Source organism: Microcaecilia unicolor, chromosome 2, assembly GCF_901765095.1.
Source record: "Microcaecilia unicolor chromosome 2, aMicUni1.1, whole genome shotgun sequence".
NCBI classification, from domain to species: domain Eukaryota; kingdom Metazoa; phylum Chordata; class Amphibia; order Gymnophiona; family Siphonopidae; genus Microcaecilia; species Microcaecilia unicolor.
The window spans coordinates 273077382-273104159 of NC_044032.1; the positions used below are offsets into that span (position 1 = coordinate 273077382).

At 41.3% G+C, this 26778-nt stretch overlaps 1 protein-coding gene across 3 annotated transcripts in view; it reads right to left on the reverse strand.

Moving 5' to 3' along the window:
* Nucleotides 1-21461: 21461 nt before the first annotated feature.
* The window catches only part of LOC115463549 (RNA exonuclease 1 homolog), a 307692-nt gene continuing 302375 nt past the window's right edge, over nt 21462-26778 (reverse strand). For all 3 annotated transcript variants that reach the window (XM_030194179.1, XM_030194180.1, XM_030194178.1), the window contains one exon: nt 21462-24205. In XM_030194179.1, coding sequence (XP_030050039.1) covers nt 24117-24205 — 89 coding nt within the window. In that variant the 3' untranslated portion in view covers nt 21462-24116. The remainder of the gene's footprint in view (nt 24206-26778) is intronic.

The window sequence follows — 26778 nt, forward strand, 5'->3', positions numbered from 1 at the left end:
AGCTTTATGGTTTATAATGGGCTAGGAACCCCAGATCCTTGTTAAGTCCTTTCTGTTGGGTGTTAAAATATTCAATCATTCTGACTTCAAAGGTCTTACGTTCTTGTATGGTTTTAAAGTTACCTTTCAGGATTCTCACTGTGAAGTCACTGGTACAGGACACCAGTTTGTTGCATACTGAGTGGGCATTCCATAGGGCACAAGAGAAGGGGAGGGAAGCGGGGGGGAGAAGGGGAATAGAGATGAGATTGGAGGCATTCCTGGATCGGTTATGTGGATATGGAGAGGAGGGGTGGGGGGGACCTGGATTGGGATTGATGTCACCTGCGGAAAGTAGGAGAAGGAGTAAGAGAGTGCGGAGGAGGGGGGTCGACGAAGATGACGAAGACGGGATGTGTTAAGGAGGAATGGGGATGGGTTAATGGTGGGGAGGAAGTGTAGAAGGTTGAGAGCTAGGAATGACGAGGGGGGCAGGAAAGCTGGGGAGGTGGTGGGGGGTGGGGGAGGTAGGGTAGGGGAGTAATGCGCAGGACGGGAGGGGACAAGGGTGGGCAGTGAGTTCCTGAGGTAGACAGTGGAAGGGGAGGGGGAAGAGGTTAGGAAGGGACGGGGCGATGAAGAGAATGTGTATAGGGGCCATATATAGGGGCTAAGGTGGATGCGGGTAGATGTCAAGTGGCTAAGGTGATAGGAGTAGAGGAGGAAGGCAGGAAGGCTAGGACAGGGACAGCAGGCAGCAGCTAAGGCATAGGGAGTGATAGTGTTTAAAGGAATCCTAGCCAAAAAGCACCTGGAGACTCTGTGCACTTGGAGCGAGGGCCCTGGGAAGCTCGGGGTGGACCTCAAGTCACCCCGGATACAGCTGTGAGGAAATGCAGAAGGGCTGCAAGTCCTCCACAGCACCTGGTGGGAGTGCTGGGCACCTAGAGCGGAGGCCCTGGGTGGATCGGAGTGGACCTGGGTGTCACCCCAGAGAAGGCTGTAAGGATATGCAGATGAGCTGCAAGTCCTCCACAGCACCTGAAAGGCAGCCGGTGGTAGAGCTGGGCACCTCTCAGCTGAGGAAAGGCTTACCAGGGGTTATGCCGAAGCCAGCATTCCTTCCCCTGAGGGTCGCCTGATCCTTCCTCAGGTATAACCCCATTTTACTAAAGTCAGCATGCTTGAAATCCAGGACTTTGAGTTTTGATTGGCCGCCCTCCTCTTCAGTCGTCATATCAAACCAAACTGTTTGATGGTCACTGCTGCCCAGGTGGGCACCCACTCGGACATTTGACACACTATCCCCATTTGTGAGCACCAGATCCAGCATTGCTCCCTCCCTCGTGGGTTTCGTCACCACTTGTCTGAGCAGAGCACTTTGAAAAGCATCCACGATCTCTCTACTTCTTTCCGATTCTGCAGATGGAACCTTCCAATCTACATCCAGCAGATTGAAATCTCCCAGCAACAGCACCTCTCTCTTCTTTCCCAGCTTTTGAGCATCTGTGAACAGATCTTTATCTAGTTCCTCCAATTGTGTCAGAGGTCTGTAGACAACACCCATGTGGACAGAGGTTCTATCATCTCTTTTAAGGTGATCCATATTGCTTCTTCCTTTCCCCAGGTCCCTGTCATTTCAGTCGCTGCGATATAATTTCTCACAGAGCTACTCCTCCACCTTTATGACCATCTCTATCCTTCCTAAATAGATTATAGCCTGGTATGTTTGCATCCCATTCATGGGAACCATTGAGCCATGTCTCCGTGATTGCAGGATCGTCTAAGTATGCCTCCAACATCAGGGCTTGAAGGTCATGAACTTTATTGCTTAGACTGCAAGCATTTGTGGTTATCGCTTTCCATCTACATTTCAGTGGAATTTTTATCTTCTGTTTGGTTTCTTGTTTAGTCTCACTTCCTGCTGTGTTGGTAAGAAATGATTTGCTAAGATTGTTCTATAAGTCCTAGTGAGACAACCAAGTGCTGTATCAAAAAAAGTTCTCTAGGTATGACCAGAAATGCTACAGTCTGATCAAAGACTTTTCAGTTGATTTAACTTTCAAATTCCACTAGAATATAACTTTCCTTTAGTAAAGTTAGAAAAGCCTATCCTCTATCAGAGCTAGGCAGGAAAAGAAAGAGCGTATTATTTTTTTTGTTTGTTGTTTTTGTCTTTTTGGGAGGGAGGCAGGGTTAGAAGACAGAGAAGTGCATCACAATACAGATTCACAGGATAAATTAATTAAGCAATAAGCATTAAATGAAAGAGAATATCAGGTAGCTAAACCTAAAGCCAAAATGTTGAGAATAAAATAATCAGAAATCACTTAGTAGTATTTTGGTTCAGGTCCAGCACATGGAATGCTACAAACAAAGTGGTCTGTGTCTCCCTATTCAGAGCCCAACCCGCCTCCTGCTAATCTGAAGTATCCAATATAGTGGAAACATCCAAAGAATTTTGCTGTTGTTCCATTACTTTCTTCAGTAAATAATAAACTTGTGTAAAAGGAGGAAATTTATCTTCTGGAATTCCAAAAACTTCTTTCATATAACGTTTCAACATTTCCAAGGGCCTCACCAAGGTAACCCTTGGAAAATTTAGAAAACGAAGATAGTTTCAGATTTATTCCTCAAATTAGACATATCCTTGACCATTGAAGTCTGTACACTTTGAATGTTTAAGAAATTCTTTTCAACTTGTTCCATTCGAACATGCATAACTTTAACCTCAGTTTTTCCCACTCTCTGTTCTACATGAGAGAGTTTCTGTGTGAGAGTAGTAGATTGTGTAAGCAAAGTTTTACCTAAATCAGAAATTAATGACCATAAAGAGTCTAAGGTTACCTCTTCAGGCTTCTTACTCAAAAATTCAGGAAACATTACCAACGTAGGGTAAGAAGAATCACTTGTCCTCTCAAGCTCAGGAGCACTTAGGTCCCCCGCTTCAATTGCTACAAGCTTGTTTTCTTGGGAGGATACTTCCTGTCCTTTTCCTCCAATCTCCCCCTGTTGCAAATGAGCCTCACTCGAACTGGTGCCTTGCCTGCTTCCCAGAGTCAGCCCCATCGATTCAGAAAGGGGAGAGCTTGAGCCTTGTGGTTGCGGGGGAGGAGCTCTATTGTCGGGGCTCAGCGTCGTCTCAAGCCCAGGAGACGTCATTACCTCCTCTCTCAAGCTGGCGTCTCCTATGGGACCGCTCCCGACTTCTCCTCCAGCCCTCAGACTCCTGGGGATACCAGCAGCGGGGAGGCTTGAACCGCTGCTTTACCCCGGCGTTTAGGCATTTCTTTAAGGTAAGGGAGAAGAAGTCAGCTGTTCCTCAGGTATGCATGGCCATCTTGGATCAGCTCATTAATATCTTTTATGAATTTAAATGTCTATATTGTATCTCTACTGCCCCTCCTATCCTCCAGGGTATACATATTTAAGTCTTCAATTATCTTTCATATGTCTTCTTGTGAAGACCCATGCCATTTTGCTCACTTTCCTTTGAATGGCTTTGGGTCTTTTTTATGTCCTTGGGAAGATACAGTCTCCAAAACTGGACACAGTACTCGAAGTCGTTCTCACTGATGACTTGTACATGGGCATTATCATCTCCTTCTTTCTGATGGTTATGCTCCTCTCTATGCAACTGAGCGTCTTTCTATGTCTTATCACATTGTTTTACCAACTTGAGTTCCTCAGACACTAAAACCCAGAGTCCCTATCTTTGTCCATGTATTCAGCCTCTCCCTCCCTACAGCATACAACTGATTTGGATTTCTGCACCCCATAAACATCACTCTACAAAACTTTTGATCTGTGCTGCCACAAACCAAATATATACATCACAAAAATACTGACAAGTACAAATATTTCCAATATGGTAACATAGTAACATAGTAAATGACGGCAGATAAAGACCTGAACGGTCCAACCAGTCTGCCCAACAAGATAAACTCATTTTACATAGTATGTGATACTTTATATGTATACCCAAGTTTGATTTGTCCCTGCCTTTCTCAGGACACAGACCGTAAACGTCTGCCCAACCCTGTTCCTGTACTAAAGGTTCTGAAGCTAACGTCGAAATCCCTTAAAATTTACACTCCAGCCCATCCATATCTATTCAGCCATGATCAGGGCACAGACCGTAGAAGTCTGCCCAGCACTGGTTTTACTCTCAAATTAATGGCGTTGCTACACAATCTCCGCTAAGATTCTGTGGATCTATTCCTTCTAAACAGGATTCCTTTGTGTTTATCCCACGCATGTTTGAATTCCATTACCTTTTTCATCTCCACCACCTCCCAAGGGAGAGCATTCCACGTATCCACCACCCTTTCCGTGAAAAAATACTTTCTGACATTACTCCTGAGTCTGCCCCCCTTCAGCCTCAATTCATGTCCTCTAGTTCTACCACCTTCCCGTCTCCAGAAAAATACTCTTACTATAACATCAGCTGCTGGCAATTTTTGTAACAATATACACAGTTTGATCCTGGAAATTCTTTGGTATGTTTGGGAGTTTTCACACTCCCCCTCTTTCTCCAACCTTCATGATCAATAACATGTTAAAGGAGTCCTAGGAGGCCATTAGCTGTACATTTAGAAAAGTGCTTTCACTTACCTTCTTCTTTATATTACAAACTACTTAGACTAATCATTATCATCAAAGTTCTCATATGTAATGGGAGACAACTTTTTGATGTCATAAAACTCCATTCGAATTTAGTGCCAGATATCCCAGCCTATACACACACAGCATGAAGCAGTCATGAATGTGGCAAAGGGCCCCATATTAAGAACATTAGCACACTCAAGAAGTGCAGCACAATGTAATTTACTGCATGCCAACAAGCAGCTTATTGTAAATGCACAATGTTTTAAAGGTGAAGTGTACAGTGAACACTTTATACAACAACTTTCCTCTATATTGATTCTGAATATAATAAATGTGGACAGTTTTATCACATATCTGTTGAGAATGTTCCATTTAGATGCATCGTGTGATTTTATGAATTAACACTACCAATGCATCCAAATATTATTTCAAATTTAATGAAGGCAGAAAACAACAGTTGTACAGAGATACAAGGGATCCTACAAATAAACATACATGTACTTTCAAAGTCTTCCTAAAAATATTGTTGAAAACAAAAATATAAGAATGAAAATAGTGAAAATAAAAATATAGCAATTAAATATTTTGATAATCAGTAAAACCCCAAATAACACAAAGAAAATTATAATTAGTATCATAAAACACCTAGCCACCCGCCTGGGGTTACCCTGTGGCCACTTAGAGGGTCTATTCCCAGTACAGCTCAGGTCCACCTACACCTGCTGCTTGTGCTCTACACTAGCACCCTCCTCCCACCAACTGGGTCACAACCGTCTCAGGGTGAGTGTCCTGCTCTCCAATTATCCTCACTGATTTCTAGGTTACTGTAGCCACACTCCCAGTGGTCCCACAGTTCCCAGAAAGCACTCACAGACCCAACACACAAACCACCAGGATTCTTTATCAGTCCAGACAGGCAGAACAAACAAACAATTGTATTTATTTTCAGAACTTGAAACAGTGGACAAAAACGTGCAAATAGCAAACAGTAACAAGTAACTGAAAATGGATCAATTAGAAAACTAACTAAACATTTGCATACTGGCTAAACAGTACCTGGGAAGATCAGGACATATAATTCACCCAGCCTCAGCAAAGAGATCTATCTCTCTTTCTTCCTGGCTAAGATTGAAGCAACAGCCTGCATCTGCGGAGTAATTTTCAAAACTCCAGGTCAATCAAAACCCAGAACAGTCAAGTTTCAAATAAAAACTGGGTAGATCACTACAGACACTTCCTATTATCTGTGTGCCAAATAAAGAAAGTGAAGTCAGTCCTCTGTAACAACTTAGCATAAACATGCACCATCTGCTGGTCAAACAGGAGAAATACACTTCAGACATAATGCAGGAAAATATCTAATATATTTTACATGCTTAAAACACACTGCTTCTTCATAAGTATACACAAATGTCTCTATCATATCTTCCCTCTCCCGCCTTTCTTCCAAAGCATACATATTGAGATGTTTAAGCCTGTCTTCATATGCTTTATGATGAAGACCACTGACCATTCTAGCAACCGCCTCTAGACCAACTCCATCCTGTTTATATTTTATTGAAGGTGCAGTCTCCAGAATTGTATACAATATTCTAAATGAGGTCTCACAACTCTAACAATGTCTACATAGATAAAATGAAGTTTCTAGAATCTAATGGATTGCAGGACAAGAGGTGACATGGTTTCACTAGAGGCAGGTCTTGTCATACAAATCTGATTTCTTTGACTGGGTGATCAGAGTTGGATCGAGGGAGAGCACTAGATGTGGGTGTTCTTAGATGTTAGCAAAGATTTTGATACGGTTCCGCTTAGATGACTAATAAACTCAGTGCCCTCGGTATGGGCATCAAACTGACTGACTGGGTTAGGAACCGGTTGAGTGGAAGACAACAGAGGGTGGTAGTAGTAAATGGAGCTCACTCTGAATAAGGAGATGTTATCAGTAGTGTACTGCAAGGTTTGATTTTTGGGCTGCTTCTTTTCAACATCTTTGTATGCAATATTGCTAAAGGGCTATCTGGTAAGGTTTGCCTCTTTGCAGATGATACCAAAATCTGCAATAGGGAAGACACCCCTGATGATGTGGATAACAAGAAGGACCTAGTAAGGCTTGAACAATGGTCCAGAATTTGGCAGCTAAGATTTTGATGCTAAGAAATGCAGGGTCATGCATTTGGGTTACAAAAATCTGAGGGAAAGGTAGAGTTTATGGGGCAAAGAGCTTTTAGGCATGAAAGAAGAACAGGACTTAGGCGTGATCATATGTGATGATCAAATGTGGCCAAGCAAGCAGAAATGTTGATGGCGAAAGTTAGAAGGGTGCAGTGCATAGCGAAAGGAATGGCCAGTAGGAAAAAGAAGGTGATGATGCCTCTGTAGAAGACTCTGGTGAGACCTCATTTAGAATATTGTATGCAATTCTGAAGACCACACCTTCAAAAAGATATAAACAGGATGGAGCTGGTCCAGAGGGCGGCTACTAAAATGGTCAATGGTCTGTGTCATAAAACGTATGGGGACAGACTTAAAGATCTCAATGTATATACTTTGGAAGAAGGACAGGAGAGGGGAGATATGATAAAAGACATTTAAAAACTTCCATAGCATAAATGTACAGGATGCGAGCCTCTTTAAACTGAAAGGACACTCTGGAATAAGGGAGCATATGATGAAGGTGACAGGGGACAGACTCAGAAGTAACCTAAGAAAATATTTCTTCACAGAAAGGGTGGTGAATTTGTGGAACATTCTCTTGATGGAGGCAGTTGAGACAAAAACTGTAACCAAATTCAAGAAAGCTTGGGACAGGTTCATAGGATCTATAGGGGAGAGGAAGGGATAGTAGATGAAATAGATGGGCAGACTGTATAGGCCATATATGACCATCTCTGGGAAAAGATGGCTAAACTCACTAAAAACAAAAAAAATGAGGTTTTAGTGAAATCTATTCAAACAATTTATAATTTGTGAACATTTTTTTTAAAAATTACAGAAGTTAAAATCATGTAACTTTTCAGACTGCTTATGGACCCATGACATGAAAAATTGGCCATTCTCAACATTTTGGATCTGCTATATTAGTCACCCTTTCCCAGAGATGGTCTTCATTTTTCTCTGTTTCAAAATGGTAGACTACTCTATATTACATGCAAAATGGTAGTGACCACCTATAGGCAATTAACATGTAAAAAAACATTTTAAAAAAGCCTCCCAAGAAATTAGCAAACATCAAATGCAGTGACCTTACTCCCAACAGGAGCCACACCATCAAAAGCATGGTGAAAGTGCCTTAAGTCCCTTTTAAAAGATGGTCACCATGATGTCATACTGCTTGCATCTGTCAAAATTTAGAACTAAACACCAAAAAAGAGCACAAAACACTCTCCCCCCACTCCTGATATTCAGCACTATTTAATTGGCCTGGAACAGCTCCTGGCCGGTAGAATAGCACTTAGCTGGCTAAGAGCTAATATTCAACATGAGATAGCCAGTTATATCTACTGAATATTAGCACTTAGCACATACCTCGGGATTCTATATGGTGCCTTAATTTCCACATGGAAATTGAAGCATATTCTATAACAATGGACATAACTTAATTGTTTAGCTAGCTAATCAGTGCTATTAATTGGATGTTAACAAGCAATTATCAGCACTAATTGGAATTAATTAAAATGTACATGTACAACTTGTTAAGCATATTCTGCAACATGGTGTGTGTAAATTAGAGAGTTGCAGCACAGGGACAGAAATTTCACCCGTCCCCGCCAGAAACTAACCCTTCCCAGCTATAATCTATCCCCTCCCTGCCCATCCCAGCTGGAATCTAACCTGTCTCCACTCATCCCTGCAGGTAACCTTTTCCATCCCCAACTGTCCCCTGTACTAAAATAACCCGACTGTCATGATCCACTTCATAAATAAAATAAAATATTTTTTCCTACCGTTGTAGACTGAGCATTTTATTTTTCCATTCAATTGTGTCACTGTTTTCTGATTTTCTCTACTTTTTTCCCTGCCTTTCCAAGGTCTCCTGTCTATTTAGTATTTCTTTTCTCCATGTCTGCCATCCATCTTCCCCATGTCCCCATCTGTCCTGTCCAGCACCTCTCTTCCTTCTGTTAATCACACTCCTATGCTCTACAAGTCTCTTGATGAATTCTCTTTTTGTCTTAACAATGTATACCAAACTACAATGGCAAATACCTGCATACACCACTCCTTTACTTTCACAATTGGTAAATTGCCTTACTATATACCTTATTCCAGAATTGAGAATCTGAAGGTGGACAAAGCTATGGGGTTGGATGGGATACATCCCAGGATACTGAGGGAGCTCAGAGAGGTCAGGGTGGGACCTCTTAAAGATTTATTTAATAGATCTTTAGAGATGGGAGAGGTACTGCGAGACTGGAGATGAGCGGATGTGGTCCTTCTCCACAAAAGTTGAGACAGGGAAGAAGAGGGAAACTACAGACCGGTAAGTCTCACATCAATGGTAGGAAAAATAATGGAGTCACTGCTGAAAGAAAGGATAGTTAACTTTCTAGAAGCCAAAGTGGAATGCCCTCCCACAGGAGGTGGTGGAGATGAAAACGGTAATGGAATTCAAACATACGTGGGATAAACACAAATGAATCCTGTTTAGAAGGAATGGATTCATGGAATCTTAGCGGAAATTAGGTGGTGACGCTGGTAATTGGGAAGCATAACCGGTGCTGGGCGGACTTCTACGATCTATGCCCTGATCGTGACTGAATAGATATGGGTGGGCTGGAGTGTAAATTTTAAGGGGTTTCAACGTTAGCTTCAGAACATAGTACAAGAGCAGTGCTGGGCAGACCTCTACAGTCTGTGCCCTGAGAATGGCAAGGAGAAATCAAACTCAGGTATAAAGTATCACATACCATGTAAAATGAGTTTATCTTGTGGGGCAGACTGGATGGACCGTACAGGTCTTTATCTGCCATCATTTACTATGTTTCTATGTTACCATACAAAGCAAGTCCCACATTTGATGTGTCCTATCTACCTAGACTCCTCCTTTTTAATCATAGGTAAAGCTGATGGAACCAAATAATTATGTAAATTGTGACTTCTCTTATGTGCAATAATGAGATGTCTGTTGTTAAAGTGGTCCAGATGCTGAAGAATAGCCCAATGTTTTTTTTTCAGGATCTTAGTAATGTCCCTGGATAAATGCATAAATGGTAGCATGCAGACTATGTGCTTCTCATCCTGTTTTTTTGGTATGAGCAAATCACGTCTTCCCATGCTCTGGGCTCTATTGTACAGTAATACCGATCAACAGTCCGCTGGATATCCTTTATCCAGAAAGCGACTGTACATCTTCACATCTCCAATGCCCTCTTTTCAAAAGTTGTGGAATCTGAGCCTAGTCTCTTAATTCTAAGAAACCAGTTGTTCTTTACAGACCTGTTATGACAACTCTTATATTCAATAAACTTAGGAGTCCTTTTACTAAGGCGCGTTAAATGCTAAGATGCACATTATATTCTTATGGGTGTCTTATTACTTAACATGCGCTAATCATTAGCGTGTGCTAAATCTGTTAGTGCACCTTAGTTAAAGGACCCTTTATTGACAGCTGTAGGTTTTCTGAAAACATCCATTGAAATCCTACCCTCATCACAACTTATACATATATCTAAAAACGATATATATTTCTTAACAAACTGCATCTTAAAATGTAAATTATCCTGAAATTAAGAAATTTTTGATAAGTGCAATAGTGAATGGCCAGCTCTACCATAAAGTGTGTTGGAATTCTCAGAAAAAAATCTCTTTGTGACAGAGTTTCTGCAACAATCTGTACACTAATGTACATGTATGAATGTTCTTGGTATGAAAGTTTCTGTCCTATATTACTTTGGAATTCCGTTCCTTTTTTTCCCTTTTTATCATTGTGATACATTGCATTTTATTATGAACTGCTCTGACCTGCTTGTTTAGATAGGGCAGTATATAAAATTTTTATTAAACATACATTACAACTCCACCTCCTCTCCCCCCCAGGAACACCTACACGTAGATCAAATAAAAGCAGTTGTCTCTAGTTTTATTGTTCAAATAACTGACGTAAAAATGACCAATGTTCTTCGAAACCACTCTCAACACAAACACACAACTAGTGTCCATTAAAGAATAAACATCTTATTATTTTTTTTTTTTGTGGATATGTGGTTGCATAAATCAATGTAAAATTGATTTTTTTTCCCAACTTAGGTTCATGGAGGTTTCTTCCAACTTCTCGCCCTAGATTCCCCTTTCTCTGCTAAGGTTCAGAGATATAACAACTTGTAATTCATTCGACTGTGTCCCTTTGTTTGGGTACCCAGACACTGAAACTGTCCAGGACACCTTCAAGCATGCTGTGGTCACACCACTCCTCAAAAAACCATCTCTTGACCCTACCTGTCCCTCCAACTACCACCCCATTTCCCTCCTACCCTTCCTCTCCAAGATACTTGAACGCACCGTTCACAGCCGCTGCATTGATTTTCTCTCCTCTCATGCCATCCTCAATCCGCTTCAATCCGGCTTTCGCCCCCTACACTCGACAGAAACGGCACTATCTAAAGTCTGCAATGACCTGTTCCTCACCAAATCCAAAGGTCACTACTCCATCCTCATCCTCCTTGACCTATTCGCCGCTTTTGACACTGTCAATCACAACCTACTTCTTGACACACTGTCCTCCTTTGGGTTCCAGGGCTCTGTCCTTTCCTGGTTCTCCTCTTATCTCTCCCATCGTACCTTCAGAGTACACTCTCATGGTTCGTCCTCCTCCCCTATCCCGCTCTCTGTTGGAGTTCCTCAGGGATCTGTCCTTGGGCCCCTTCTTTTTTCAATCTACACCTCTTCCTTAGGCTCCCTGATCTCATCTCATGGTTTCCACTATCATCTTTATGCTGACGACACCCAGCTTTATCTCTCCACACCAGACATCACTGCGGAAACCCAGGCCAAAGTATCGGCCTGCTTATCCGACATTTCTGCCTGGATGTCCAACCGCCACCTGAAACTGAACATGGCCAAGACTGAACTTATTGTTTTCCCACCCAAACCCACTTCTCCTCTCCCTTCACTCTCTATCTCAGTTGATAACACCCTCATCGTCCCCGTCTCATCTGCCCGCAACCTCGGTGTCATCTTCGACTCCTCCCTCTCCTTCTCTGTGCATATCCAGCAGATAGCCAAGACCTGTCGCTTCTTCCTCTACATTAGCAAAATTCGCCCCTTCCTCTCTGAGCACACCACCCAAACTCTCATTACCTCTCGCCTTGACTACTGCAACCTACTCCTCACCAGCCTCCCACTTAGCCACCTATCCCCCCTTCAGTCCATCCAGAACTCTGCCGCACGTCTTATCTTCCGCCTTGACCGATATACTCATATCACCCCTCTCCTCAAGTCACTTCACTGGCTTCCGATCAGATACCGCATACAGTTCAAGCTTCTCCTACTAACCTACAAATGCACTCGATCTGCAGCCCCTCCTTACCTCTCTACCCTCATCTCCCCTTATGTCCCTACCCGTAACCTCTGCTCTCAAGACAAATCCCTCTTTTTAGTACTCTTCTCCACCACCGCCGACTCTAGGCTCCGCCCTTTCTGCCTCGCCTCACCCCATGCTTGGAACAAACTCCCTGAGCCCATACGCCAGGCCCCCTCCCTACCCATCTTCAAACCATTGCTCAAAGCCCACCTCTTCAATGTCGCTTTCGGCACCTAATCACAACACCTCTACTCAGGAAATCTAGACTACCCCAACTTGACATTTCGTCCTTTAGATTGTAAGCTCTTCTGAGCAGGGACCGTCCTTAGTTGTTAATTTGTACAGCGCTGCGTAACCCTAGTAGCGCTCTAGAAATGTTAAGTAGTAGTAGGAGGAGGAAGACCACAGCAAGGTCCATTTGGCCCTTCCACTCCTAAGAAGGCACAAGTCAGTCAGTGGCCTGGGGTCCCATTGCACCCTAGTCCTAAAAGAGGCAGAAAACAGCTGGAGGCAGGGGGCTATGTTCCCCTCCCTACCAAACCTCCGAGGGAGAGGATGGCCAGAGATACATCAATTCAGACACATACCTTTAAGGGAGCAATAAGTGGTGTTGGTTCTTTCTTTCCTTGTGGGTCCACTTTCTTCCCACCCCTTAGGTAGAGGGCAACAAGAGACACTGTTCCATATAATTTACCATCTCCAAGACAGAGGACAGAAATTTAATTCTGGTTCTACAGAGGAACAATACTATTTCTGCTGAGTGCTAATGACCAGGGAGAGATGTTAGAGTGAGAAAATAGAGATGGCTTCTTCCTCTCTATATTTTGTATGCATGTGTGTATCGTAGCATTAAGAGAGAAAAGAACAGATGGTGGTAGACGGGTTGGGTGGGGAGGGTCACAAGGGAGGGAGAGCAAAAGTCAGATGCTGGTAGGGCTGAAGAAGCAGACGGATGATTTTAGGAGAGCAGGGAGGAAAGTGCCGATACAGGTGTATAAAATGGGAACATGCTGTAGAGAGATGGGAAAAGGTGAGGCAGATGGTATGAAAGTGGAATACAAGGTAGAAAAAGAGTGAAATATTACTGAATGGTTCCTGTGCTAATAATGTCACTGAATACTAACAGAACAAAATCTTTAGGTCCTCTAAAACCCTGAAGCAACTTGTAGCGAAACGCTGGCCACTGTTGGTGGGACCAAGCTCAGCTTCCAATACAGACACAGGATAGCACACAGATAAATTATAGTTAATGTAATTTCCATTCAGACATGAAGTTTGATTAATTTGTATTTTGCATTGCACAGACCACTTTTTGTAATTATTTATCAGGAGGATTTTTTATGCCGATGATGTTACTACCTGTGGAGCCTGGATTTTTTCCTCCTGGTTTTGCTTTATAAGTTAGTGAGACTTACTATAATAATAAACCACCTCTAATATTCCACCTATACCCTTATAAGGTCAGGATTATATGATTATGGAAGAGTGATTGAGTATTTGTTAATTTTGTTCTCTTCTTTTCCGTAGATTACATTATTTACAGCAGTGTTTCCCCAGTCGGTCCTGGAGCACCCCCCTTGCCAGTCAGGTTGTCAGGAGATCCACAATATGCATGAAAGAGATAGGCATATAATGGAAGTAGTATATGCAAATCAAGTTAATGCATATTCATTGTGGATATCCTGAAAACATAACTGGGAAGGGGGTACTGCAGGACTGACTTGGGAAACAGTGATTTACAGTGATTGCATATCAGGTAAATGTAAAAAAAATAAAAGAACTTTTTTTTCTTTAGGTTTCAGTGTCAAGTAGTTTCATTAGCCTGTGGCATGAAAACAGTTTTCATAAGTGGATTATTATTGTTATACAATTGTCAGATATAATTTTTACTTGGAGACTGATAAGGGTCCAGGATCATTGTTTATGCTCCTGATGCAGGCACAAGCCAAAACACGACTACATCAGACTCATTTGAATAAAAGTGACTTTTACCATACTTGTGCTGGACTCTGTGTTTTATCCAACTCTTTTTCATGCCTCTATTTGTTTGTCTAAGGTAGGGTTGTCCAACCTCAGTCTGCAAGGGCTGCAATCCAGTCCGGTTTTCAGGATTTCCCCAATGAATATGCATGAGATCTATATCATGCACTGCCTCCACTGCATTCAAATAGATCTCATGTATATTCAATAGGGAAATCCTGAAAATGACCTGATAAGGACTGAGGTTGGATATTCCTGTTTAAAGAGAAACCCAGCCAGGAAATGCATGAGATAGATTTTCTGTCCGGGTGTGCCCCAAAGACTGGGTGGAGCAGCACTGCCCTAAAACAGGGGGTTCTTAATCAAGTCCTTGGAATACAACTAGCCAGTCAGGATTTTAGGCTATACACATTGAACATGCATGAGACAGATCTGAATGCACAGCCTCCAATGTATGCAAATCTATCTCATACCTATTCATAAAACCCTAATTGGGTTAGGACACAGTTAAGAACCATTGCCTTAGAGCACTTTTTCTCAAGCTTATGCTGGAACGTGCATTGCCATACTGGGACTGACCAAAGGTCCATCAAACCCAGTATCCTGTTTCCAGCAGTGGCCAATCCCGGTTACAAGACCCCAAAACACTAAAATAGATTTTATGCTTCTTATCCTAGAAATAAGACGTGGATTTTCCTCAAGTTTAGGAAGTTATCCATACCTTTTTTAAACCCTGCTAAGCTAAATGCTTTTACCACACTCTGGCAATGAATTCCAGAGTTTAATTACACATTGAGCGAAGAAATATTTTCTCTGCTTTGTTTTAAATGTACTACTTAATAGCTTCATTACTTGCCCCCTAGTCCTAGTATTTTTGGAAAGAGTAAATAATTTACATTCACTCATTCCATTCATTATAGACATCTTATCACTTCTCCTCAGCCGTCTCTTCTCCAAGCTGAAGAGTCCTAGCCACTTTAGCCTTTCCACATAGGGAAGTTGTCCCATCCTCTTTATCATTTTCATCATCCTTCTCTGTACCTTTTTTAATTCCATCTTTTTTGAGATGCAGTGACTAGAATTGCACACAGTATTGAAGGTGCAGTCGCACATTGGAGCAATACAAAGAAATTATAACATTCTCATTTCTGCTTTCCATTCCCTTCCTAATAATACCTAACATTCCATTTGCTTTCTTACCCGCCACTTCACACTAAGCAGAGTTTCAAAGTATCAACAATGATACCTAGATTCTGTTCCTGGTCAGTGACTCTTTCCCACATGCATCACATTGTACTTGCTCACACTAAATGTCATCTGCCATTTGGATGCCCAGTCTCATAAGGTCCTCTTGCAATTTTTCACAATCCTTGCACTTTAATAACTTTGTGTGATCAGCAAATTTAATTACTACTACTTATTTCTATAGCGCTACTAGATGTACGCATCATCATACACTGGGTTAAAAAGCAGCAGTCCCAGAACAGACCCTAACTAAACCCCACTATCTATCCTTTTCCATTTAGAGTACTGGCCATTTAACCCTACTCTCTGTTTTGACCAGCTTTTAATCCATAATAGGACATTACCTCCTAACCCATGACTCTCTAATTTCCCCAGGTGTCTTTCCTAAGGTATTTTGTCAAATGCCTTTTGAAAGTCCAGATACACAATATCAACTGGCTCACCTTTATCCACATTTGTTCACCTCTCAAAGAAATGTAGTAGATTGGTGAGGCAAGATTTCCTTTCACTAAATTGGCTCACTAATCCCCCACCAAATCTGTTTTTCAGTATAGCCAAGAAGAATATGTAAGAAATAGACATGACTAGAAACCTCTCATCATAGGCAGTATGGGGTGGCAAGTACCACCCCAAATGGCTTGCCACCCTAGTTTCAGTAGGCTGTAATCCAGCATTTCTCCCTCTGCCCCGCACAGTCCAGTATCGCTCTCATTCTTCCCTTCTCACCCTTGGCAGCCCAGTTTTCTGTAGGCTGCCAGCAGAATAAATAAGGAAAGCAAGCTGGCCCCAAAAGCATTCCCTTTGGTGTTTCTCACATCCTCTGACACAATTCCCTGTGTAGGCTGGACACAGCAGAGGGAACATTTCCAGGGCCAGCTGGAGGCAGCTTGCTTTCTTTATAGATGTTGCCGGAAGTCCGCAGAAACACTGGAGGACTACTAAGGGTGAGGAGGGAAGGAGAAGAGCAATACCAGATCGCTGGGGGAAGAAGGTTAAAAGTGACAACAGATCGGGGCGTGTCTTAAGATGGCTGCATGTTGAGAGCTCTCGGTGTAACCCTCCTGTAGTTTGCTGATATTACCTTTTTACCTCTAAATTGAAAATGCCTCATACCAAGCGTAAGGGGAAGCTCAAGGCAGTTTCCTCGACTGCCGGGACGTCCTCACCTATTCAGCAAACAATCAAGAAATACACCTTGAAGCCACCTACCTTAGTTCCCAAGAGGGGCCCTGCGTTCCCCGTCGGTGAAGACTCCTTCGGGGATTTGGGGCTTGAAATTTCACTCTCCCCTCAGGATATTCATCCACCGCTGCTCCCTGAAGAATGTGTCTCCTGGCGCGACCGACTTGACCCGGAAGTGGTCGAAGGTATGGAAGCGACCCAAGGAGCGGGAGTCACAATGTCGGAGGGAGACCCGATACCGAAAGAATATCGGGTAGAGCATAGTACTCCAATGAAGAAACCAGCTGCGGTGACCCTCGAGAGCATTTGGACGGCTCTGCAGAGGGTGGACGCTACGGTGGCCAATTCAGCAAAAGAGATAAAAGACCTTGTAAGTACTGTTGAAAACCTTTCCCTTTCATTTAATACAGCGAAACAAGAAACTATAGAACAATTGGGAGCTCTTAAGCAGGACGTTGCTAAACTAAATGAAGTCACAACTACAATTATAAAGGATAATATTTCCATGCAACATAGGTTAGAGATGATGGAAAATTACAATCGGAGGCTTAACTTAAGGTTATTGAATTTCCCGAAGGAACTTGGAATTACTCCACTGGATGCTTTCAAGCTTTATTTACAGGAGGTTTTAAATTTCTCCCCTGAAACTATTCCACCACTGAATAAAGTATATTATATACCAACTAAAAAGCCTCCCAAAACTTCTTTTTCAGTAATTCCATCTGAAGAGCCAGGATTGAACATATCTGAATTACTAGAAACAACTTTGGACTCAAACTCTGAAAGAGCGACTCTAATTGTATCGTTCATTTTTCAACAAGATTTGGACGCGGTTATGCGTATTTACTTCAAGAAAATGCAGACTCTGTCAGGGGAAAGAGGGTTTGGATATATCCCGATATTATAAAGCAGACCCAAGAAAGGAGGAAGTTGTTTCTTGCGATGAGGACAGAAGCGACATCTTTAGGAGCCGCTTTCTACTTAAATTTTCCTTGTAAATGTGTTATTAAATACTAGTAAAAAAGGCCCGTTTCCGAAACCAATGAAACGGGTGCTAGCATGTGGCTTTTTTTTGTGTGTGTATGTGTCATAGAGTTATTTTGTGTGTGTGTGCAGGTTGTTGATGTGTCTTTTTTTTGTTTTGTTTGGGGGTTGGGGGATGTGCTGTGCTGTCCTTGGTCGCTGTTTGCTGCTGGCTGGGTCGCGGGTAATCCTTCCAGCTGGGCCGCAGCTTGTCCTGTTCGCCCACGTCCCAGATGGTGAAGGGCACGTTGTTTTCCGGCTCCTCTGACTCCATGTCAAGCGATCCCAAATACAGTCTGTGCTATAGGCCCTCTGGCACTCTTCAGTACTGGCATTAGGCATTTAAAATTTCTCCCCCCCCCCCCCCGGTCTATTTTTGCACATACCCACAGCAGGAATATTCTTCTCTCGTTCCAGCGGTGGTTCTGTGCTCTCTGTGCTGCACAGATAATGAGCCATTATGCTGGGGAATGCTCCTCCCTTATTGTCACGTAGTTTCCTCTGATTGGTCCGTCTTACGTTGCCTGGGAACGGTGTTGTGATGGTCCTTTGTGTTTCAGAATGTTGAGGGTGTTTTTTCTGATTGGTCCGTCATGTGAGGGCGGGGCAGAGAGACATGATCAGTGTTCTGGCTTCACCACCATGAATCCATGAACCCTTCAGGGAGTGACTGAGTGACTTCAGAACGTTGAGGGTGAGTTTTATTATAGTAGATTTGGGTCTTAAGTATTATTTCTACCAGCCTGAACAGTTGAAGGCATTTATAAATATGAAGAAACTTGGTAAACTGTAGGTCTTGCTGAATAAATATTTGTTAATAAGATAGGAAATATGCATTGCATGTATACCTATTTAATTTTTTTCTACTTTGTGTAGTCTGCATACTTGCTTAGACTATCCCCCATTATTGTGGTCAAAAGAAGATACTTTGTTTTTTTCTTTTGGTAAAAATGTTTCATTTAAATTTATATTTTCCTTTCTGCATTGCTTATTCAAATGTAACTGTATTGTTAATTTGATTAAAAATTAATAAAGAATTAAAATTTAAAAAAAAAGTGACAACAGATCATGTGCAGCAAAGGGAGGGAGAGAGATGCCAGAAAACAGCCAAGGGGAGAGGGACAGAGATGGCAGACCATATTTACAGGGGGGGGGGGGGGGGGGGGGGATGCTGAACTGGAGAGGGACAACTCACATGAGGGGGAGATATGCAGCCAACCAGAGAGATGCAGTATCTTGGGGAGAGGGTAAGGGACAGAGGGAGACATGTTGGTCCTGGGGCAGGGTCTAGGAAAAAGAGAAGAAGCTATACACAGGGAGGGACAGAGACAAGAAGGGTGATGCGGAACATGAGGGGAACAGTGCCACAGAGGGGAGATGCTCTACAGCAAAGATAGGGACACAGGGACAATGATTGCAGACTTGGAGAGAAACAAAATGGCAACTGGACAGGAAACCTGGAAAAAGTAGAAGATGAAAGCACTGGAGGTGGGGCAGGGAAACAGACCAGGAGATGGTTGGCACTCGGGGGGGGGGGGGGGGGGGAAGACAGATAGGACTGCGGAGGGGAATAGAGCCCAAGATGAATGGGACTATGGGGTAGGGGAAGAGAGAAGAGGAAACGAGATGACAAGGACTTAATGATGAGTGCAAAAGTGTTGGGGACAGAATAGAGAATTATGTATGGGAGATGGTTTGGGAATTTCAAGGGGATAGTGATGACTTGAGATGGTAGTTATGAGAAGGGGTATGTTGTGAAAATGAGTAAGGGTGTGAAAAGGTGGTTAAGAGAAGGGGATGCAAGGTTTAGACATGGTGTAAATGGCTAGGAAGACTGGGGGAGAAGATGAGAGGCATTGAAAAGGCATGGGGGTATGAGAGGAAGAAGATGGGTCTCTGAAGGGGTTGAGTGAAATAGAAATGGTGTCAAAAAGATAGGGGAAGAGAGGCCAATAGGAGATGAGTTAGAGGGTAACAGAAGAATGGCCTGGAGGAAAAGAGACAAGTATTGAGCTGGTCATGGTGAGATCAGAAGCAGTGGAGGGTAGGTGAGTACAGAGGATTGGGGACTAAGGTGTGGGGGAAAGATAAAGTGGGTTATTAGAAGATTGGTGAAGGAGAGAGACAGGAGGCAATGAAAGTGAGGGAGATGGAAAAAAAACTGGTAGGTGAAAAGGTGACTAAGGACTAGAGGGTGAGAAAAATGGAGAATGAGAGTAAAAACAAATAGGCAGATATAAATGCAAAGTGGAAAAAGAAAGCAGTAGCAGACATGTAGAGAAGAGAAGAAATGGAAAGGCAAACCTAGAAAAGAATGTAAAAGAAGACTGACACAAGGAAAGTGAGACAGATAGGGACCAGCTCAACCAGACAAGTAGAAAATAAAAATATTACTTTTTAAGGACTGGGGATGTGTCTGCTTTAGGAAGTACATTTTTTTGTTTTCTATTTTTGTATTTTGCAGAATACAGGAGAAAACACATTTCTGTTTCTCTTTTACCAGTGTTTGCATTGTTTATAGAGTCTGGTTGTCTTGGACAGAGGGGAGGAAGGATCTCCATTTCAGTTTTTGTGTGTATGTTTTTGGTAGTCTCCTATTGTATATCAGGTAAGGATCCATCCAAGCTCTGCTTGTGTGACTGAGGTGAAGGAGTCTGCTAATACAGAAGTGGGCAACCATGGTCCTTGAAGACTACAACCAAGTCAAGTTTTCAAGATTTTCACAATGAATGTGCATGAGATCTATCTGCATACAATGGAAACAGTACATGCAAATCAATCTCATGTATATTTATTGTGGAAATTTTGAAATGGCCATTGAGGACCATGGCTGCCCACCCATGTGCTAGCATGTAGTGTCTGTGTCCTTTAACAGTTCAGCTTGTTCTAGTTTCTCAGTAGTAGGTATAATGATGCTCTAGGGCCCACTGTAATACTTCTAGCACTGTCTTTTCATAGGTGGGTTAGGGCTGTTATGATTGGTAAGTTTGCTATATAGATTTTGAGTGTCTTTTTGCATTATTTTGCAAAGGGCCTGACCTTATTTGAAAGCAGGCCCTTGGCACCCATAATAAAATGCTCAAAATTAATAGTTTTCCACATCCTGCAGAGCAGCGATCCTAAACCCTGTCCTCCGGGCACACCCAATGGCTCAGATTTTCAGGATATCCACAATGGTATGCATATTCTGAAAACCTGACTGGCTGGGTGCACCCTGAGGACTGCATTGAGAAGTACTACTGTAGGGTCAACCACACAAACAAAAACCCATCTGTTTTAAAGTATGGAGCAGTGGAAGGAGTGTGTGTTGTTCCTGAGGTGATAATCACAATTTGAATTATTTATTCCCATAGTGATTTGTAAGGGGGTCAGCTGCACTGTTGGGGAATATGGAGTTTTTGATACAGAGCTGGAGGTGCATGGTTTATACTGATTCTATCAAACCCTTGAGAATCCAAACTTCACTCCCACACAGAAGCCATTCTGTCTTATATTGTTAATTTAAAAGTGAGGAGAGGGGTGTGTAATGTACAGAAATGCTGCTTTGGGTTGCATCCTTGCTGCCACCCCAAATATTTCTATTTAGAAATGGCACTGTGGCTCATGCATAATTCATTAGAACTTGAAATCCAGTGTGAGTAGAGGGTACTCTAGTAACACAGATTAAAAATTAACATGTAGGAAAGTTTGACCTCCTGTATGTAGTTGGGTAATAGTTTCCATCTATAATACTAAACAAAGATATTATTTAGGTAGTAATATCTACAGCAAGGCCATCATAAATGCTTTCACAAACAGTTGCACTTGTAGGCTAGCCATAATGAAAATGCATAAGAAATTCATATTTTAATGTATAGTATCCACACATTCTCCTCATGCAGTGAAAGATCCTGAAAATCTAACTGGGTATGGCTCTCCTCTCCAGGACCAGATTAGAAAACCCTGCCTAACACAGTAAGAAAATGTCATACTTCATTATGGGTTTTCCATTTGTTTTAACTATGGGCTGGAAAGAGCAGTTTGAAATATATTTGTACGACCTTAACTAAGATTGTGGCACTGGTAAGAGGAAGTTAGATACTATTAAACATTAACCAACAGAAGCTATAGCCTAGTTTACCCAACCACAATGACCCATACAATTCAGGCATGCTACAGCTAATATAGCTTTAGGTTCATAAAGAGAAGGGGTACAGGAACAAGCATACAGGCAGATAGTTTTGGTGAAAATGTCCTATTTGTGCAATAGTTCTGGCTTTACATCTTGTCCAAGAGACACATTTTCTTCCAGTGAACTTTAGATAATATGGAAAATGATTTTAACCACAACAGGATTGACAGGGAGTCTTGTAACAGTTGGTGATTAGCCCTAAATAATACCATAACTTTTAGTCTCAGCTGTGTTAGGCCAGCTTTCCTCAGCTATGATATTTAATTAACCTTCCAAAACAGATCTCCAAGACGCCTCTGAGAAGGAAGGGCTGACACAGTCCTCTCACCTAAAGCCCATAGTCAAAAGATTTATAGGATTGGAACTTGCAAGATTAGCACTTCAGAAAGATTCAAAGGAGACCAGACACAAGGGTGAGATTTGTAAATAGATAGAGAGATGTCAGCCTTTGCATAACTTTTAGTTACACTTCAATTTCACTCACAGATATTTTTCCCCCAAAATGAGAAAGGGTTTAAAACACACTACACTATATCTTGACGAGATAAGTGTTTTTAAATGCAGGTCATAGTTGTTTTCAAACAACTACTATATAAGCCCTCAGAATCAGATCTCTATATTTTTATATTTTTATTCTGCATAATTCTATCATACTAGCCTCAGGATTAGACAGTTTTCAACAAGAACTTAATATCAAACTAAAAGCAAAATACAGCATACTGCCAACCAAAAATATATCTAACATAATAGTTCCTTTGCTATTTTCCAAAGGGCCATAGGTCTATAGTTTAAACCTGGGATTTTCAACTCAGACCACAGGGCACACTCACTCAGAGTTCACAGGATAGCCCACCAAATTCAATGGGGAGATCCTGAAAACCCTGACTGGCTAGATATTCCCCAAAGACTGAGTTGAAAACCTCTTATCTAAATAAAATAATGTAGCTTTCTTTCTCCATCTCCACCCAAAACAGGGAACCTTCCCACTATTTTTCTCCCTTATTCACTAAAAAATAAACCAGAAGCTAATTATCCCATATACCAGCTAATAAGAAACATCCCTTTGAAGTATTTCAAAGTGCTCAACAAAGCCTACAGCTACCATAAGGATAACTCACCAAACATCTCAATTGAGCAAAATAATTTCAAAGAAAAGAGGGTCTTACTACTACCCTCCCAAGTAATCAGGATTTTTTTTTCAGGTTACAGAGAAGACGTCTATATTGGGTATTCCAACTATCTACTGCTTAATCATTACCATTATTCTTAAATCAGATCAGTCGAACACAATTTAAAGCTGCTATCATGTTAGAATCTACTACATGAATTGCTGTTGACATGGATATTTCTGACAATATCTGCACATGGTAGGAAACCAATATATACAAGAAAAGCTTTAGAAAATGTGTGTGTGTATATATATATATATATATATATACATATATACATATACACACACACACATACATATAAAATGCTCGAGTGTTTTAAGGTTGATGTGGCCCTTACATTTCACAAGCAACACAAAAGAGTAGGGTTAGAGGATAGATCTTCAACTTAGGGACACTGCACACTACTAGTAGGATCTCATAAATAGGGTGGATTGAACAAATAGCTGGGACCCCTGCCTTAGGGGTCTAAAAATACAATAAAATATACCAATGCTGTATAACATGTTTATTGTTGGTATATTTTATTGTATTAGTTTTAGACCCCTGAGGCAGGGGTCCCAGTTATTTCTTTACTAAACACTATTTGTGAGAACCTACCCAAGTGCAGTGTCCTACAGTGGAAGATCCATCCTCCTATCCTCTTTCCCGTTGCTTGCAGCGATTCCATAGGGCCCATTCATTCCTTCAGACCAGTGGTTTCTTCTGTCCTTATGCTTCACTACCTACATCTCACAGTGAGCCTCAAACTCTATTTTTTCTTCTGATTTACCATAGTGATAAATATGTATCTCAAATTATTGTGGAGGTGGATAGCAAGAACAGGTAAAGCTGAGCCATCAAATTCAGGCTATCAAGTACAACACTCTAGCATCCTTGAAGAAGAAAGACTAACCCATACCTGAAAAGGAACATGTCTTTTCAAGACTGACCACTGCTGTTAATTATTTTGCTTAAGGCAGCTGTTTACACCCAAAACAATAATAATAAAAAAAGAACAGTAAGAAACACTACAGTACAAATGCAGAGTAGACATGAAATAGAAACATAATCCTCTTTAGACTTATACATTAACATACAAAACAGTTAAAGCTTTACAGACTATATCATAGCATATACATTTTTCCAAAGAAATCAACTGTCACATATATTATTACAGAAAATACACACAAGTATAAACAAGCTTTAATATAGCACACTCATTTTCATTTTTAACACAACAGGTATTTAATACAAAGAATCATCTTCTTCCTTTAGTGTCTTCTTTGACCTTCCAAATCATCAATTCCATGCAAGCTGTTGCATCTTCAACACAATTATGACCACCAACTAAACAGAACAAAAAGTAGTAGAAAAGTATTTTTAAACCACATCTAGGACAAGCGACAACTTCAGAAACGTATTTACCATTTTATTTCCAAATTTCATTAAGGGCTAAATTAAAGGGCTCCTAGTGCAATGTTTAGTAATAGGTTTAAGGTAGGAATTGGTATAGTTTCTTTTATTTGATTATGGGGAATGAATTATGAAAGCAGGAAATTGTGATCATCTGAGTTACTGAATTGTTGATGAGGCTACTAGGCTATGGTATTTATCTATTTGGATAGGGTTGACATGGTAAAAAGGTTGGGGCAATGATGGGAAAAGGCAAGTGTATGCAGGAGATATTAAAAAGCATAGTAAAAGGAATAAAGAAAGCATTATTGGCAAATTTTATCTTAGGACTTGGTACAGTACTGTAGTGATGGAGTAGTACTTAATGAATTCTTCTGAAGTTTGTTTAAGACATGATACTAATTCTCAGTTCCAAGGAAGACATTTTTAAAAGCTGGGCAGCTTGAATTTGATAGTTAACATGGAAAATTATAGTAAACAATACTCGAGTATGAAGTAGCAGAAGACAGTGAATTTCAGATTTTTTTTTTTGGTGCTAAAGAATGAGGTATAGCTTATGCAGCACATAGCTTCAGAGCAAGAGGGACCACTGGTTTTATATCTGACCTTATTTTCAATTTCCAATTAGTTTTCTAGTACAATTAGTCTTCTACTTCTCGTTGAGTAATCTAATTTGCAGTACAATGGTAACAGATTCAAAATTGGTACTACCTCAAAGGGGGGGGGGGGGGGGGGGAGATACAGTGGATCTAATGCTTCAGTGGATAGTTTTTCTCTCAACAGCTAATGCTAAATAAAGAGGCAGTGGGTTGGAAGGGGTGTACAGAGCTTGACAAGGATATGGAAAACTTAGAAGCAACTGAGCTAGGACCCAAGGAAGACAAAAGTAGTGAGCTGGAGCCACACCATTACAAGAGTTGTAACGGTGTGGCTCCAGCTCACTAATTTTGTCTTTAGTCACTCATCCTTGGGTCCTATCTCAGTTGGTTCTAAGGTTTCCATAAGGGTTGTTGATGCTATTGCTCTTGTGAAGACTAGACAGAGCAAGAACAGAAATACTGGTAAAAGTTTTCTCCCATGGCAATGGCATTGAAAGGCTAGCTTTGTTTGTAAAGACAATGGTAATGTGGAACAGAGAGACTCGGACTGGTCATTTCAGTGAGCACTGGGTTTTAGACTAATCCTTTCACAACAGTTTCATATCAGCCATATTTCAGCAGTGGTTCTCATCCCAGTACTCTGGACACACTTAGCCAATACCCACAATGATATGCATAAAGACAGATCTACATATAATAGCAGTAGTATATATAAACATCTCATGCATATTCATTGTGGGTTCTCTAAAAACCTGACTAGATGGGTAGGTTCTGACAACTAGGTTGAGAATACCTATATTATAGGCAAAGAGCTCTTCTAAGAAACTGTTCATGGTGGTCCATGAACTCTTTTTGAATATGGTACAGGATAAAAAGACCAATCAAGGACCAAGTTCTCAGAAATTTGCACAATTTTTTTCAAAAGATCATTGCTGTGGCAATTCAGATCAAGGAGGGAAGGGAAAAGAACATTAGAAGAGTCAAAGTAGAAGAGTCAAAGTAACAGGAGAGAAGGAAAATGAAAGTTCTATATTAGAATTCAGCTTCATTCGTGAGACACTCAATGCTCCTACAGCTTCAGGTCTTTATAAATTGTAAGGGGGAGTTGTAACCACCAGTGTATGTAAAGATCCAAATTCCATCTACCATAGTATTCAAAAGTATTAGAGGGGATAGATTATAGCCAAATACATATTAATTATCTCCCAATTTCTCCATTTTGGTACTTGTTAGAAATTGGTACGATCAGACAACCAGAGGAAGAAAACTGGATATTGCAGAGTCAGCCTTTCATCCTCAACACAGTACAAGAGACACTGCTCTTTGCTTTAGAAAATAACATGCATTTTGGTTTGGATCAGAGAAAATTAGATATTTTATCTCAGTGCAGCCTTTAGCACAGTACAATATGGATTGTTGTTGAATCAGGAAAGAAAGAGGTGAAAGGGTCAACTCTAGCATGTAGGCATTTGGTCAAACTCCACAGCAAAGAGGTCTATGGAAAAGGGAGCAAACTAAAGACTCTCAGGGCTTTTGGCCATGCTGTTTAAGATGGGTATTCAACTGCTGAGAGATGCAGGTTAGGAGTAAAAATGTACTTTTATACATATAACATGCAAATTTTACAGCCTAAAGGAACATATTAAAAATATTTAATGATCAGACAACTGTATACATGTGATCAAACGCAGACATGGAAGCCCAGGTTAAACCAGAAAGTACCAGGAGGAACATCTGTGGGTGGATTCAGCAAATCCACCAAAGAAGCTAGTGTGGTACAGCTGGCAGGAAGTGCCCCTAAGATCAAATTGGAAGTTCAAAGCCTGGAAGCAATTTGAGACTCAGCTCTAAGTATATGGAAGCCCAAGTTCACACACTAGCTAAGAAGAGTCTGCCAATACGATTTTT